The 15,433-nt window shown below is 30.7% G+C and overlaps 1 protein-coding gene across 2 annotated transcripts; it reads right to left on the bottom strand.

The window, feature by feature from the left end:
* Window positions 1–6,161: 6,161 nt before the first annotated feature.
* On the bottom strand, window positions 6,162–8,891 carry LOC132734895 (uncharacterized). 2 transcript variants are annotated; one of them, XM_060721762.1, is made up of 3 exons: window positions 8,570–8,891; window positions 7,714–7,800; window positions 6,537–7,359 (listed from the first exon to the last, which is right to left on the bottom strand). In XM_060721762.1, exons 1-3 carry the CDS (start codon window positions 8,874–8,876, stop codon window positions 6,944–6,946), a joined length of 810 nt encoding a protein of 269 aa, XP_060577745.1. In that variant the 5' UTR covers window positions 8,877–8,891; the 3' UTR covers window positions 6,537–6,943. The 2 variants fall into 2 exon arrangements, with proteins under 2 accessions (XP_060577746.1, XP_060577745.1); XM_060721763.1 differs by lacking the exon at window positions 7,714–7,800 and having other exon boundaries at window positions 6,162–7,359.
* Window positions 8,892–15,433: the final 6,542 nt, after the last annotated feature.

Genomic DNA, 15,433 nt, shown 5'->3' with positions numbered 1-15,433 from the left:
GTAAGAGTATCATTACGTCAGAAGAATATCGTTGCATATGTAAAGATACTCCTTCGCGTCCTTCATTAACAGTTAATATATCGACCAGATATATTAATTAAGTTAGATTTTAATCATTTTTCAATTTCATAAAGCGTATGAAGAAATGTAAAAATATAAATTGCCATTGATTTATATTCACCTGAAAGAACCACATTATCATTATATCTTACGTCGCATTCTATTGTTTTTTTTAATAAATTTAACAAAGGTGTTAAATGTAGGTTACGTAAATGACACGTTTCTTTTACGTTATTCATGAATTGTGAAAATCGTTATCCTCCTTCTTTCATTTTTCTTTATCTTTGAATGTATAGAACGGGAACCACAATTCTATACCTCATTTAACAACAAACAGTGTGTTATAACCTTTATACTTCATTTTGTAAAAGAACGTAATATTATAGTTGGAGTTACCATACCTTCAGGCAAGTATTAAGCTGAGTGCATGTGATTTAATATAAATTAAACTTTTAAAACGACTCGAGGAAGAACAGGGGATCCGAACTTAGAGGAGATTGACGTTTAGGTATACATTTTTAGACTTTAGTGTTGCTAATTTGAATATTTTTGCAAAATATATGATTTTTAATTCTAGAATCTAGTGTTTATCTAGCGCTATGGATACTAAAGGAAAACAACGTTACCGACATTTCCATATGTCTATTTTCTTTCTGAATTTCATGAGAAATGTTCACTATCTTAAATCCAGAAAAAACACCATACATACACTTAAACTTTCGTTAGCATTCTAACAAATCTTATTATTTCTGTTATTTTCCGTGTTATATTTACATGGGTTTAAAGTAGACACAGGCAAAATTTTCATGTCTTAGTTTTGAATTTTTCATTCATTTTTCTTTAAATATTCTCAAAATGAAAACACTAGGCAGTCAAAGGAACAAAACGTTTCTCCATATAAAGAATGAAATTGTAGTTTCCTAACTTGACCCGCGTGGGTCAGGTTAGAGCGCTAAGATTTCACAATAGTTGTCACATTGAACTCTGGAAACGTTAAGGAACATGCCAAAATAAATGACTTGGTCTTGTTTGAATCATACAATATCCACAATACCTGTTATTGTAACTTCAAGGGTTAATTCAAGTTACATGACTTGTTTTAAAAGTATTCGGTGATTCTATTGGCGTCTAGATTTCGTTATACATACATAGATATATTTACACTTCAAACCCAAAATATATAGAATTAATACAGAAATTCATGTTGGGACTTTAAGAAATGTCATTTTAACGTGATTTGAGTACACAAGATCATTTTAATATTTTTGTCATTATTTTGCCTGAGTATCCCTTTAAATCCATTTTAATCATAGATTTTCACTGAAAATTAAAAAAGGGCCGCTTACCGCCATTATGCTCACGTGATCTTCTTTCTTGAACGCCGTTATTTGAAACTGTAGATTGCAAGGTGTGGGATTTAATTGTATGATTTTCGAAAACATATATTAGGGTTATCTAAAAAATTTGCATGGTTTAAAAAGGTAAATAAAAATAAAATTTGTTGACTCCATATTTAGTGAAATAGGTCAGACTGACAGATTGTTAAACAAGACTGAATTCTACTGATAGCATTTAACGATATGTTTTATTCTAATTAATGATGACGGTTTTTCTCATATCCTCAAAGTTAGCTGGATAATAAACTATTTCTTTTAACATTAGATTTACAATCGTTATAACATGAGAGAAATAAAGTTGAATTAGCATTTAACGATTTGTTAACATATGTGAAAATGAACAATGAAGTAAAAATGAAATGTTATTATGTTTAAAACACAGACACTTTTACTTTTTTTAGATGTACTATATACAAATGTTATGCGAGTACAAGAGTGAATCTGCAAAACAGACAAAGATCAGACTATCCATGAGCATGTCAAGGAAAGTAACTTCTACGATTAGTTGAGATATTTTGAATACCTAATTATTTCCCTTGATTTTACAGAACCCTAATTAATAGATTACACTTGAAAAAATAACTATTTTTTTACTTTCCAATGCTTTGTCTCATGAACTTTTTCAATATTCTATTGTGGTTGAAACTTTCACTACTATATAAAAACAATGCTAGAGTGCATTAATAATATTGGTCTTCGCTTTTTACATTTTTGAGGGGAACACTTTCCATTACTTTTCCACTCCTATCGGATATAATTTATTTTCCTATGAAGGTAAATCACAACCTATTGATAGTATTAGGACCTTAAGGATTCATTTCTTAGCTCAGACATATTATTCGCATTAAACTGTAAGATAAAACTAACAATAAGTACCATGAATCTTGTATATCCTAAGTATTTCTCTACTAAACTAAAGAAACAACAACACTATTGTACGTTTGCGAAAAAAAGCTTATTCATTTTATTGTGGTAAATATTATACTAAAGTATGCACTGATCAACCTTATGAAAACAAAAACACTATTTCAACACAATTGATCACAAGTACGCTCCGTCTTGTGAAAATATATGAAATTGTATCATATTTCGTGAAAATATATGCAACAGTCACGCAAACGAATACATGTCTTCATATAATATAGCTGAACATATACATGGCAAATGTCTTTATTTACACTTCAGTTTCCTTTTCCAATAAAATTTATGCACCAATAATCATGCAAAAAGTACAAACCGTGATGGTAGTAATCTTAAGTTTGAATGCATTTATCATGTTATGTTCTCTTCTTGTTAACATTTACGTTTTTCTAGCGTCATTATTGAAGGTCATTCTAGCCTTTTCTCGTGGAAAACGTTTTGTAGAATTGTAGTTATATGAAGACCACGTGTTGTATCTTAAAGGCAAACAATTTGTTCTATACATACAGTCAAAAAATCTAGAAATTTTGTTCGTTGTACTCTGGAGCAATGAAAACGATTTAGGTATAATGAAACACATAAAGTTATATGCTATCCTCGTGGTAACATAGTAAAATGCAACTTGGGTTCACAATAATACAGCCAACTGTTTGAAGAGCGTTCATTTCAAAGGTACTTAAATGTTCAGCTGGACATAGTGACTTGTGTTAAAATTGGTAAAATTAATAATCTGGTTGTTTATGTAAAGATGCTACTTAAACGTCCATGATCAGGCTCAATCAAAGTTTAACCTAGCCAGCAGCATTATTGTTGTAATATTGTCGCTTTCGATTCCATTTTGCTTTATTTAAGACGCTGTTGATGGGTCCACCTGAAATTAATCTTTGATAAATCTACCTGCATGTATAAAAAAGCTTAAGAGCAACCAATGGAAAAAATCGAACAATTTTTAAATGCATGAAAGCATTTTCGGATTACGGAATTTAAAAGGAATATCCATTTGTTGCTAATGAGTGAAACTACATCTAACTAAGAAATAGGGTTTAATATTTTCATTGGAATAAAGTGAGAGAAGACATATTCCACTCTTCTAATTATAGTCTTTATTTACTTGGAAGCAACTCATTATCCTTTTATCTTTATTTCGCATTATATAGTCTTTCTAACAAAGAACACATATATAGGAAAAAACATAAACAGTCGACTTTTGTGTGCTTTGTCGATTTCAGCAAAACCTATGACAGGATAGAGAGACAAACCCTTTGGCATAAAATGCAGAAACTCGGTGTTAAAGGTAACGTGTTACTTGCAATCAAATCTTTATACAAGGATGTGCGATGTGCGGTGAAAATTAATAATTACACAACTGAATGGTTCCAAGTAGATATTTGCTTGAAGCAAGGGTGTCTGCTTTCCACGACAGCATTTAACATTTACATTGATGATCTTAGTAAACAACTAGAAGAATTGAACATTGGTATAAATATAGATGGACGAACTATTTGCCACCTCCTCTATGCTGACGACTTAGCACTCATAGCCGAAAACGAAGAGCAACTTCAAGTAATGATAGACTGCCTGGGGGCGTGGTGTAATCGAAACAACATGACGGTGAATATTGATAAAACAAAGGTGGTGCATTTCCGTAGAAATACAGTAATAAGAAGTAACTTTACGTTCAAAATAAATAATATCTTAATAGACTACGTTGACCGATACAAATACCTCGGCTTGATGTTAAATGAAACAATGGACTACTCACAAATAGCTAAGTATGTAGCCGACGCTGCCACTCGATCGCTTGGATTACTAATAAGCAAATTCAAAGTGATGGGAGGAATGCCATATAATGTGTTCACCAAACTTTATGACAGTATGGTGTGGCCCGTAATTAGTTATGGTGCCGCGGTATGGGGCACCAGAGAGTTCTCTTCAATTAACGCTGTACATCACCGGGCATGCAGATTTTACCTAGGAGTGGGCAAGTACACGTCGTCTAATGCAGCGGTGATGGGAGATATGGGCTGGATACCACCACAGATACGTCAATGGAAGTCAGTTATTGGCCACTGGTTCCGGCTAAATGCTATGGACAAAAGTAGACTTAACAACCATATTTTCCAGTGGTCATTTAGTTCAAGAGCCCGTATGAAAAACTGGTGTTTTAGTCTTGAAAAACTTGTAACGCGCGCAGGGCTGAATACATTAAAAACCAATGAAATCTATCCAGTTGCAACAAGAAAACAAATTAATAACGAAATACAATCGTTTTTGTTTAATGAATTTAAAGCTAACTGGCAAAAATGTATAAACTCAGATACGGGAGTTAGTGGCAAAAATAGAGGTAATAAATTAAGACACTACAGAACATTTAAGAGTGAATATAAAACAGAAACATATATTAAAAGTGAAATTTTATCAAGAAGTCACAGAAGTGCTTTGGCGAAATTTAGAACTGGGGTAGCCCCTCTCAAAATAAAGACTGGCCGCTATAATAGCTTACCAATTGATCAAAGACTATGTTTTCACTGCAACACATGTATAGAAGATGAGATTCATGTATTAATCCATTGTTCTTTATATGACACAATTAGACAAGAGTTATATAGAAAAGTCACTGATCAGAATCAAGATTTTCCATTGTATAGTGAGTCAGAACAGTTTGTCTATCTATTGTCAAATGCCGATATTGTTAAATATACGGCCAGAGCCTGCTCTAATATTTTACAAGAAAGACATAAAAAGTTGTACAATTGCATGTGATATTTGCTTAATATTTTAAAAATGAGTTTATAAGTTTTAATATGTATATATCTATTTTCACGGTTTGACATGTTAAATAAGTATTTTATTAATAATGTCTTAATTTAATGTTTATACGAGTCGTTTAAGGTTTGTTTTAATTTCCAAGAATGAGAATATGTTTATTTTATATGGTAATGTGGTATGCAATATTATCTCTTAGTCTCTCATAACTCTTTTAGAGTGGTTTTGTACATTACTTGCATTTTATCTATTTTATTGTTACAGTATTTAATATGTTATATATGTACAAAAGTGAGACTTAAATAAATTATCTGTCTGTCTGTCTGTCTATATAGTTATCAAAATTGTAGCAAAATGACAATAATGTCAAGTTATACGTGACTCATGAAACTCTTTATCCGTTTTGTGTTCTTCTTCACATTATTTTTAAATGTGTTGAACGGGAACCAAAAATATTTATCTCGTTTATATTTAAATGGTGCAATATGACTTATATCTCACTAAATATAACGATTTTTCATCATAAAACGTAAGACACGAGCTACAACTCGGTGCAAGCATTTTTCAAGTTATAATTTCAGACACTAACTTCATTATAAGTTCAGTTGACTCATAAATTATATCAAAAGATTTATGGAGACTGTATTTTACTGAAAACATTTAAAAGATATATTCATTTTTAGCTTATATTGATATTTTATTGTATTCTGTTCTTTAAAGTCTTTAAAGTTTGTATGAAAGTATTAACTTACTCTGAAATATTATCATATTATATTAGAGAAAATATTATTCTGCATTATGTTTTAGACATATTTGCTATTGAAAAATTCATTAAATATTTCTTTAATACTATTTGCATGAGACTTTCATTATTCTTAAAACAAACAATGCTAGCGAAAAATTATAATATTTGTCTCAAAGGTTAACTTTACTTTTTTAAGTTTTTGAGGCGTACACTATCTATGATTTCCCAACTTTCTATCACAGATTGTCATATTTTTGCTATGAAAAATAAATCACACACCAATAATGGTATAAGGACCTTTAGGTTTCAATTGTTAGCTCAGACACATTAATCATAAACTGTAAGGTAAAACTAACAATAAGTAACACGAATCTTGTATATTCTAATTATCTTTCTACTAAACCAAAGAAACAACAACACTATTGAAAGTTTGCGAGAAAAGCTTCTACAATTTATTGCGATATATATTATACAAAAAGTATGCCCTGATCAAGAAAAACACTATTCTAACATAATTGATCATAAATTCATTTCGGCTTATCATATTTAATGAAAATACGAGCTCGTATAATGAAATTTCACAATTATATCACGCATTATTGTGTTAAACATAACTACTGAAAAATATGAGAATATTAAACAGTATTGCAGATATTGTATTGATTACAAACAATTATTTTTCCATTGCCATTGTTTTGAATTAGCAAATGTTATTTACATAAATGCATAGAAAACTGCATAAATGTTATTTATTTAATTATAGAAATCTACATTGTAATATGACGTATAAGTTAAATACATTGAAGATATATTAACCTTGTATTTATTTTGAAAATGCAAAACAATGCCATCAGTGATTTACAAGAAATATCCCAGACCCTTCTCGCTGAACTATCTTGTCCGAAACACAAACGATATCTCGGTTAGCAATAAGTTGTGAGTAAAGAACTTTATCATGTATCTCAATTTTAAGATTTTAAATTTTCAATTCAGTAAAGTTGTACTGTATTCAAACAGTTTGCTATGTGATATGGATATATTGGTAATAAATACTTTATTTGTTTATCAGAATTCCGCTGAAGGAGTTCATCATCCAACCATTTTTAAATAAATTACGACTGGAACCACAAGACAAACATTTAACCCATACTTTCTCTGACGATTTCACTCTTATAACTGCCGAAAAGGAACTGCAAGTATAGTAGTCTCCATCGTAATTTGACGACCGAGCAATCACGTTTCCAGAAAGCACCAAACCAAGAGGTGAATGTTGCTTGAGGTATGTACAATAATTAACAATAAATTGGTACAATCCCCCGACAGGTGCTGTGAAGATCCCAGTGGAAATGTCATATCCTGATCCTTCATTGGTCGTTGCTGTGGTAAATATGATGATTTTGTCTGTTCTGTCAAGCTTTAGATCTGGCACATTGTGTGCAAAGAATGCAACGGAAGGCTTTTTCATGTTTTCTGTAAATTAAGAAAAGATTTTGAAGTGTATTTCGATAGATATCGTTTATTATTCTGCCACGAATGTTACGATTTGCATTTAAAAAAAGGAATAAAATCAGAGACAACATATTTTCAATAAACGTCAAATCAAAATATGTTCAAACACGAAAAAAACTTTAAAAAAAGCAAAAGAACAAATGAAAACAGTTTGATTCTAATTCATAAATCTTGATATGATTTATGGTTTTTAATACAAGTATTTATGATTACTTTTTGAATATACAATGATAATGTATTTGTCGCATTCATCTTTACTATTAAGCTATGAATAGGAAAATACTTTATTAATGTGCTGATATTTTTTTATCTTACCTGAAAGTTCTTTTAACATTTTCCTTCCTTCTTCCATATCAGTTGTGAAATTATTCCGTTGTTCTTCGAATGTTTTTCTCAGTATTTCTGTCAAAAACAAAACAAAATGTTGGTCAATATGCTCTTTATTTTTATTTTGTTTACTTCAAACTTGAAACCAGATTTTAGAAATTTCAGAACAAATTTATGAACATCTTGGATCAGGGTAAGGAACGCATTGGGATCATACGGGCATTTATGAATGTAAATTTGATTTCTAATCATTGTAAGGAACAATTCGTACCTGATTATCAATATTGATTATCCACAACATCATAGTCTGATTACCAAGTTTAATTTGGGAAAACCCTTTTTCATTTACATCGATTTCAAGAACAATCCAATATTATACATGTATTACTCTAAATGTTTCAATATTAAATAATATTGACAAAACATTAAGATACTTCAGGTTATGTATGGAACGAGCATTGCTAGTAGTGCATTTGTTTGTTTAGTAAAATGAACACGTGGTATTGTGATTATTTGTAATACGAGTAGCAGAACATTAAGAATTGTACATGTATGAATGGACTCAAAATCCTCTACCGCACCAGGAAATTAAATATGATTTTTAAGTTAAATATTTTAATCAAATTAAGGCAATTCGGTGCTGTATATTGATTTTAGAATATCAATGTTTACTTGACTCGAGCTTGTCTATGAACCGTGTTATTCATTGACAAAGTATTAGAAGAATTGTCTTTAGAATAATTCAATAGCAAATGTTGATGTTATAAAGCTGTAATAAATTTCCCTTAAAGGTTTGTAGAAGAATAAGTAAATTAAAATATATAACATTAGATAAACACATTACCTTCGTTTTTTTCTTTGTCGCGGATGATTCCTTTTATCACCTCCGTGGCATTGTTCTGCAAGGACTCCAATGTTTTGGACACCTCTACACTAGTTTTCTTTATTTCCTCCAGCGTTATGGAAACAGCTTCTTGGGTTTTCTTTATATCATTCTGCATCATTTCTACTTTTATTTCCTGCCTTATCATTTTCTCTAAAAGTTGCTCATCATAAGCAAATTTTGAACACATTGGTTCACTAGCTATAGACACACTAAACTGGTATTTTAAGAGTAAAAGAAAAAACGCACAAGATCCAGAGAACAACATTTTGTCCTTGTTTGTCGGAGACGCTAACTGAAAATGAACTAAGGGTTAATCAATTTTCTTAAAGGGCATCCGCTGTTTCTGCTATTTTGCAATCTACTTGAATTCATAACAGAGGGCTGGTTAAACAGTTTGATATGTTGATTTACATGCTGAAAGTTCTCATGATCTGATTTGAAGCAAAACTACAATTATTCTAAAAGCAAGTTTATTTTGACATATTTTTTGTCGTTTGGTTTGTATTGATATCCATATGCATCCCATTGAATTTATTTGAATGAAATATGGAAAATTTAGTTTAACAATGTTTTTGCGTTATGATTTTGGGAATTACGAGACTCATTAGGAGTCAAGTGCACGCGGCGGCTACTAAATATACCTTCGTTCATTCAGCAATGAGGAAAATTTTAGTCTTGCTTTTGTTTATTTATTTTGTTTAAACAAACTTACACTGTTTTCAGATACTCCAATAAGAATAGCTTATCTGATGTACAACAGACCACAGAGCTTTAAAGAAATAAAATAAACGTTTGACTTAAGTGATTGTCCCTTGTTTGAATATCATTCTCTTTCATTTTTATCCTTTTTTTACCTAATAAATAAAGTGCCAATGAGCCATTCTATACTTTTATGACGGGAACCAAATTTGTTAAGAAAACCAGGGATGTGACTAAAATACGCAACGAAGATATTTTTGCCGCAACGGGCACAACGAACATATTTGCAAAAAAAGACAGAACGTAAATTTATTCAGAAAATTAATTAATATTTAATTAGCAAAACCGATTAACTGAGTAACAAAAAAAAGTTTGTTTTAAAATGTATCACAAATGTTTACGATAGGTTGTTTTGAAGGATTCTTTACTGGTAAAATGGCCGCAAAATAGACATATTCTTGGCGCAGCGGAGATGTTTTTCAACAAAGAAAGAATGTATTGTTATAAATACCAATTATCAAACTCATTTTATATGTATTAACTGTACTATCAGCATTGAAAGTTGTTGTGAAATTCAATAGGAAACAAAATTATTTTAATGTTTCGGAAGGTTATACATGCCTGCGAAATAGACTTATTCGGAATCATAGCGCAACAGAAATGATTTGTATAAGGAACACAATAAATGTTTAAAAAAATACAATTATTTAACTCAAATTCATTCTATATATATTGAATTTAATATCATATAGAAGTTTGTGAACACATATCAAGAAAAATTAATAAATGCTTCGGATATTCAACTGTAATAGAAAACAATTTTCAAGGTTGATTTTGTACATTAACTGTGACTGTTCACATCATTTGGCGGCGTCTGTGATGTGCAGCATCAACATTGTACTTGTTTAAATCATTGATTTCGACAAAAAATATGCGAAAACGACAGGTTTTGCATGATACAATGATATAATCTAACATCATAAGTGTGTCATCAGCAAGGTAGGTACGACACACTAAGTATTATGTTAACTGTAACCAAAAGGAATATAAGACTCCAGCGGTTTATCATTTCACATACAACCCTCTTTTTAAACACTAATGAAATTCCCAGATAGAAGTTCTTGATTAATGTATAGATATGAACATGCAAAGAGAAACGAATAAAATGGAGATATTCGGATAGTTATCTTTCATTAATCTTTGTATGCTGTCCGGTAAAACATTCTGAGTTATTTAGCAGCAGCAATGAAATAAATAACTCTTGTAAGCTCTTTAGCGTGAGAATATTTTGTATATCAGAACACATGTTGTATCTAAAAAGCAAACAAAAAGTTATTTACATACGGTTGTAATCATTTTATGTCGTTGAGTTTATTTTACGAATTATACATTTTTCTTTGATATGAAGTATGGTTTTCCCTATCAAGAAAAAATCAAAGATATAATTACTACAGGTCTATTTTTTCACAAATTCTATTTTACACATCTCGTTTCAATGAAAATATATTTGCATTGTATTAAGCAAACATATGTGCGGCATAGAATTTTAACAAAATTTGCATAATAACAAGAAATGAACTATCAAACACAAATTTAGAAATTAAAGGAGGTGTTTCTTGGCATAGTTTTGAGTTATCTACCGAAAGATAAAAGAAATCACTTTAAAGGGCAGATTACTTAAAAGAAGGATGGTAACCCCCAGCTTTTTCATCAATATGTATGGATTATGATTCTGTTTCATCTAGAAATGTTTAAGAAATCTCAGTGCTAGTTCAAAATTCCTTCTTTGCTTTAATAAACAAAATCAACATTTCCAATTAGAGACATTCTTCCGTAACAATTACGAGTCATTTATTACTTACTATATTGAATAAACACGGCTTTCGCCTATTCAGTGCTAAAATTGCACCATTTGATCGTCAAATATAAATCCCTCTTGGGTAAAATTTTATGAATTTAGCCTTGTTTTCATTTCCCCTCATATTTGTATGTTTCCCGACTTGGTGCCTGACGACGATCTCGTTTGCCTGGATGCTGCTGACAGCTGCGTTTAGTGAATGATGTTCTCCTCTGATGAAGAAGATCAATGTAACGCAAACCAATGTTCAGATAAACTTGTGTAAATGCTGATATGTGATAACTATAACAAAAGTCAAGAAGAATACGTTGCATAATTATGTTCAGACGCTATTTTACCCGTGTCCACCAGTAACTATAATCTCCCTGCACCCACCCTCTTACAATTGGAAAATTACAATATTTATGACTAGGGAACAATTCAATCTGACTAAAATGCAGGCCCCCTTATGCTTTATATGACGATCTGATCGTCAGTTACTCTGTTGCCCTTTCAAACCGACGAACTAAACAAAATGATTTATTTGACCAATCACTTGAAAGATGGTTTCAGAGAAATGTAAGATGCTTGATAGCTGAACAAAATAGCGATAAGTGTGAAATGATTTGTCATATAATTAGCAAAATGTAAACAATGTAGCATTTGACTTCCATATTGACTAATTTCCTATTACTGTACTTATTGCCAAAAAGTAACATATGAAAAATATGGTTCAGGTATTTGGCCGATGCGTATATTTTTGGATACTATAGTACATCATCATAAAAAAACTTTCAAGAAATACATTTTAAAGCATAATGGACCTTTAAAATGTATTTTTTATAATCTGGAGTGCGGTGGGGGCGACACCCCACCATTCCCTCCAGATTCCCAGTTAGGACTTAACATTATGATAAAGTTCAGCTGTTAATATGTGATTACTTAAATAGTAAATGATATTTTTTAGTACTGTGTACACTGACTACTGTTTAAAGCCGCATCTGCACCTAGTTTTGAATAAACCTCAAATCAAAAGATGTTCAAAAACGAATGTTTGGGTTCGAACTCCAACTACCGAAAAGAAACTTATATATAAAGCAAAAGAGCAAATGAACACAGCTTAATTCTCATTCATATCGTGATATGATTCATAGGTTTTAATACATGTATATATATTTACTTATTTGAATATACAATGATAATGTAAGTTATTGTAGCATTCATCTTTACTATTAAGCTATGAATAAGAAAATACTTGATAAAATTGCTGATATTCTTTGATCTTACCTGAAAGTTCTTTTAACAACTTCCTTCCTACCTCCATATCAGTTGTGAAATTATTCCGTTGTTCTTCAAATTCTTTTCTCAATATTCCTGCAAAGATTAAAACAGCATCTTAGGCAACTTTCCCTAATACTTTACATGGTATACTTCAATCTTTAAACCAGACTTTGGACACTTTGGATCAAATTTATGGACACCTCGGATCATGGGCATATGGTCATTTGTGAATGTGAATTGGATTTCTCATCACTGTAAGGAACGATTAGTATCTGATTTTTAATATTGTTTACCGCACAAAATCATATTCTGAATACCAAGTTTACTTATGAAAGACATTTTTTTATTTACATCGATTTCAAGAACTATGCAGTATGTTACAGTATATGATCTTTCTAAAATGTTTTTATATTAAAAATTATTGACGAAATATTAGGATAATTCAGATAATGTTTAAAACGAGCATTTCAAGTAGTGCATTTTTGTTTAGTTCAATGTATTATGCTTTCTCTTTCTCAAGAGAATTACTCGTATAATGTTTATCTATGGATTTAAAAAATATTTTACTGTTTAAACCCGCATCTGCACCTAGTCAAGATTCTTACACGTCACATATAGACAAGCTAAAGAAATGGCCCGCTCAACATATAATAAGGCACATTCTTTACTGAAATGTCTTATAAGATTGCCCAGAATTCATACCTTTGTCTATGCAAAGACTATCATGTTTCTATAAAATGTGTAAATAAAAATGCAGGAAAATGATGCAATTAGCTGAAAACAATGGAGTAAATGAAACGTAAACATTCTTTAAAACATGTGAAAAATGTGAGAAAAAATATATTTTAAGCTTGTTAGTTGTAACAAAGACTTTATTTGATGAAAGTTCTTCACTAACTGATTAAGATCATTTAAAATTCCTATTGATTCTACTATAATTCAAGGCAAATGTGTTGCGTTTATTCAATTCCTTGCTTTTTGTTAATCAATTGACTTTGACTACAAGATAATACTTTACAACATCTTTAAAATTCATTTTTATTTATTACATTTTTATCACCCCAAAGTGCAGCCGTTTGTTTGTCTGATGTTAAAAACTACCTACCTGTGTAACGCACTTTTGGGTCAGAAATGGACCCGAAGTGCGTTAAACTCCAAAGTGCGGTGTTACAAAGTGCGAAGGAAAATGAATAATGACACATTAAGTTAGTATGATATACTACCTCATATTTGTATTTAATCCATCTACAAAAAAGTAAAAGAGTCTGTGTTTTAAACATTATTATATTTCAATTTTACTTCATTAAGGATTTTCACATGTAATGTTAAGCGAGTACAGGAGTCTTCTGCTGAAGTGGCAAAAATCATGCTTTACATCAGCATGTCAAGAAAAGTAACGTGTACGATTAGTTGAGATATTTTGCATATATAATTTTTCCCTTTATTTTATAAAAACCTAATTAGAAGCGATAGCAAATAGATTTCCTTTTGAAAAATAACTTTACTTTTTAATTTCTATGGATTTTTGCCGATTAAATATCTTTTAAATATTTCTCCAAGGCTTTGACTTATGAATTATTTAAATTTACTATTGTGCTTGAGACTTTCACTACTCTAAAACACTTTCAATAACTTTTCATCTTCTATCACGGAATAATTTATTTTGCTATGAAATATAATCAAAAACAAATAATGGTATAATGACCGAGAGGTTTCATTTGTAAGCTCAGACACATTAACCACCTTAAATTGTAAAGTAAAGCCAACAATAATTACCATGAATCTTGTATATCCTAACTATCTTTCCTCTAAACCAAGAAAACAACAACACTATTGAACGTTTGCGAGAAAATATTATACATTTTATTGTGCTATATTATACAAAAGCATGTCCTGATCAAGTTTATGAACACTAAACACTATTTCAATACAAGTGTCGCAAATCCGTTCCGCCTTTGAAAATTCATGAAATTGCATCATGTTCGTGAAGATGTATTCAATAGTCACTCAAACGAATAAATATCGCAGAACACATGGTAAATGTCTTGGCTTTCCTTTAGAAATAATGTCATTATCTACACTGCTATTTCTTTTTTCTATTTGTGACCTTTTCAAACCTATGCTTAAATGCAACAAATTATTTCACTCATTATTGTGTTAAAGTGCTGATGTGCAAGTTTAATGACAATAAACATTATTATAGATGTTGATTACAGACAATTTTATTTTCATTGCCATTATTTTGAATTTGCGAATGTAAGTTATGTTACTATATTGCAAAAATGCGTAAATGTAAATTGTATATGTGATAATACAAACCTACATTATAATAGCACATATTATTAAAATATGTTAAAGATAAATTTATCAGCCTTGTATGAATTTGAAAATGCGAAACTTTATTTAGAGTTACTGATAAACAGTGATTCACAGGAAATATTAAGGACCATTCTTGCTGACCGATCTTGCTCGAAACTCAAACATTGAAAGATATCTCGTTTAGCAATTAGTTGTGAGCATAGAACTTTATCATGTATCTAAATTTCAAGCTTTTTTTGGCCATTCAGATCAGTTTGTATTAAAACAGTTTGCTATGTGAATATTTGTTATAGATTATTTATTTGTTGATAAGAATTCCACTGAAGGAGTTCATCATCCAACTGTCTTTAAATAAAGCATATCCGGATGAGCCTGACAAACATTTAACCCATACCTTCTCTGCCGATTTCACTCTTAAAAGTGCAGAAAAGGAACTGCAAGTATGGGTGCTTGCATCATAATCAGACGACCGAGCAATCACGTTTCCTGATAGCACCAAGGCAAGAGGTGAATGTTGATCGGCGTGTGCACAATAATTAACAATAAATTGGTATAATCCCCGAGAGGTGCTCGGATCATGTTCGGGAACAAATTGGCATATGGTCATTTGTGAATGTGAATTGGATTTCTCATCACTGTAAGGAACGATTAGTATCTGATTTTTAATATTGTTTACCGCACAAAAT

The sequence above is a fragment of the Ruditapes philippinarum genome, unplaced genomic scaffold, assembly GCF_026571515.1.
Source record: "Ruditapes philippinarum isolate M1 unplaced genomic scaffold, ASM2657151v2 ctg10467_1_1_1_1, whole genome shotgun sequence".
Taxonomy (NCBI): Eukaryota; Metazoa; Mollusca; class Bivalvia; order Venerida; family Veneridae; genus Ruditapes; species Ruditapes philippinarum.
This window is presented reverse-complemented; position numbering and strand designations above follow the sequence as displayed.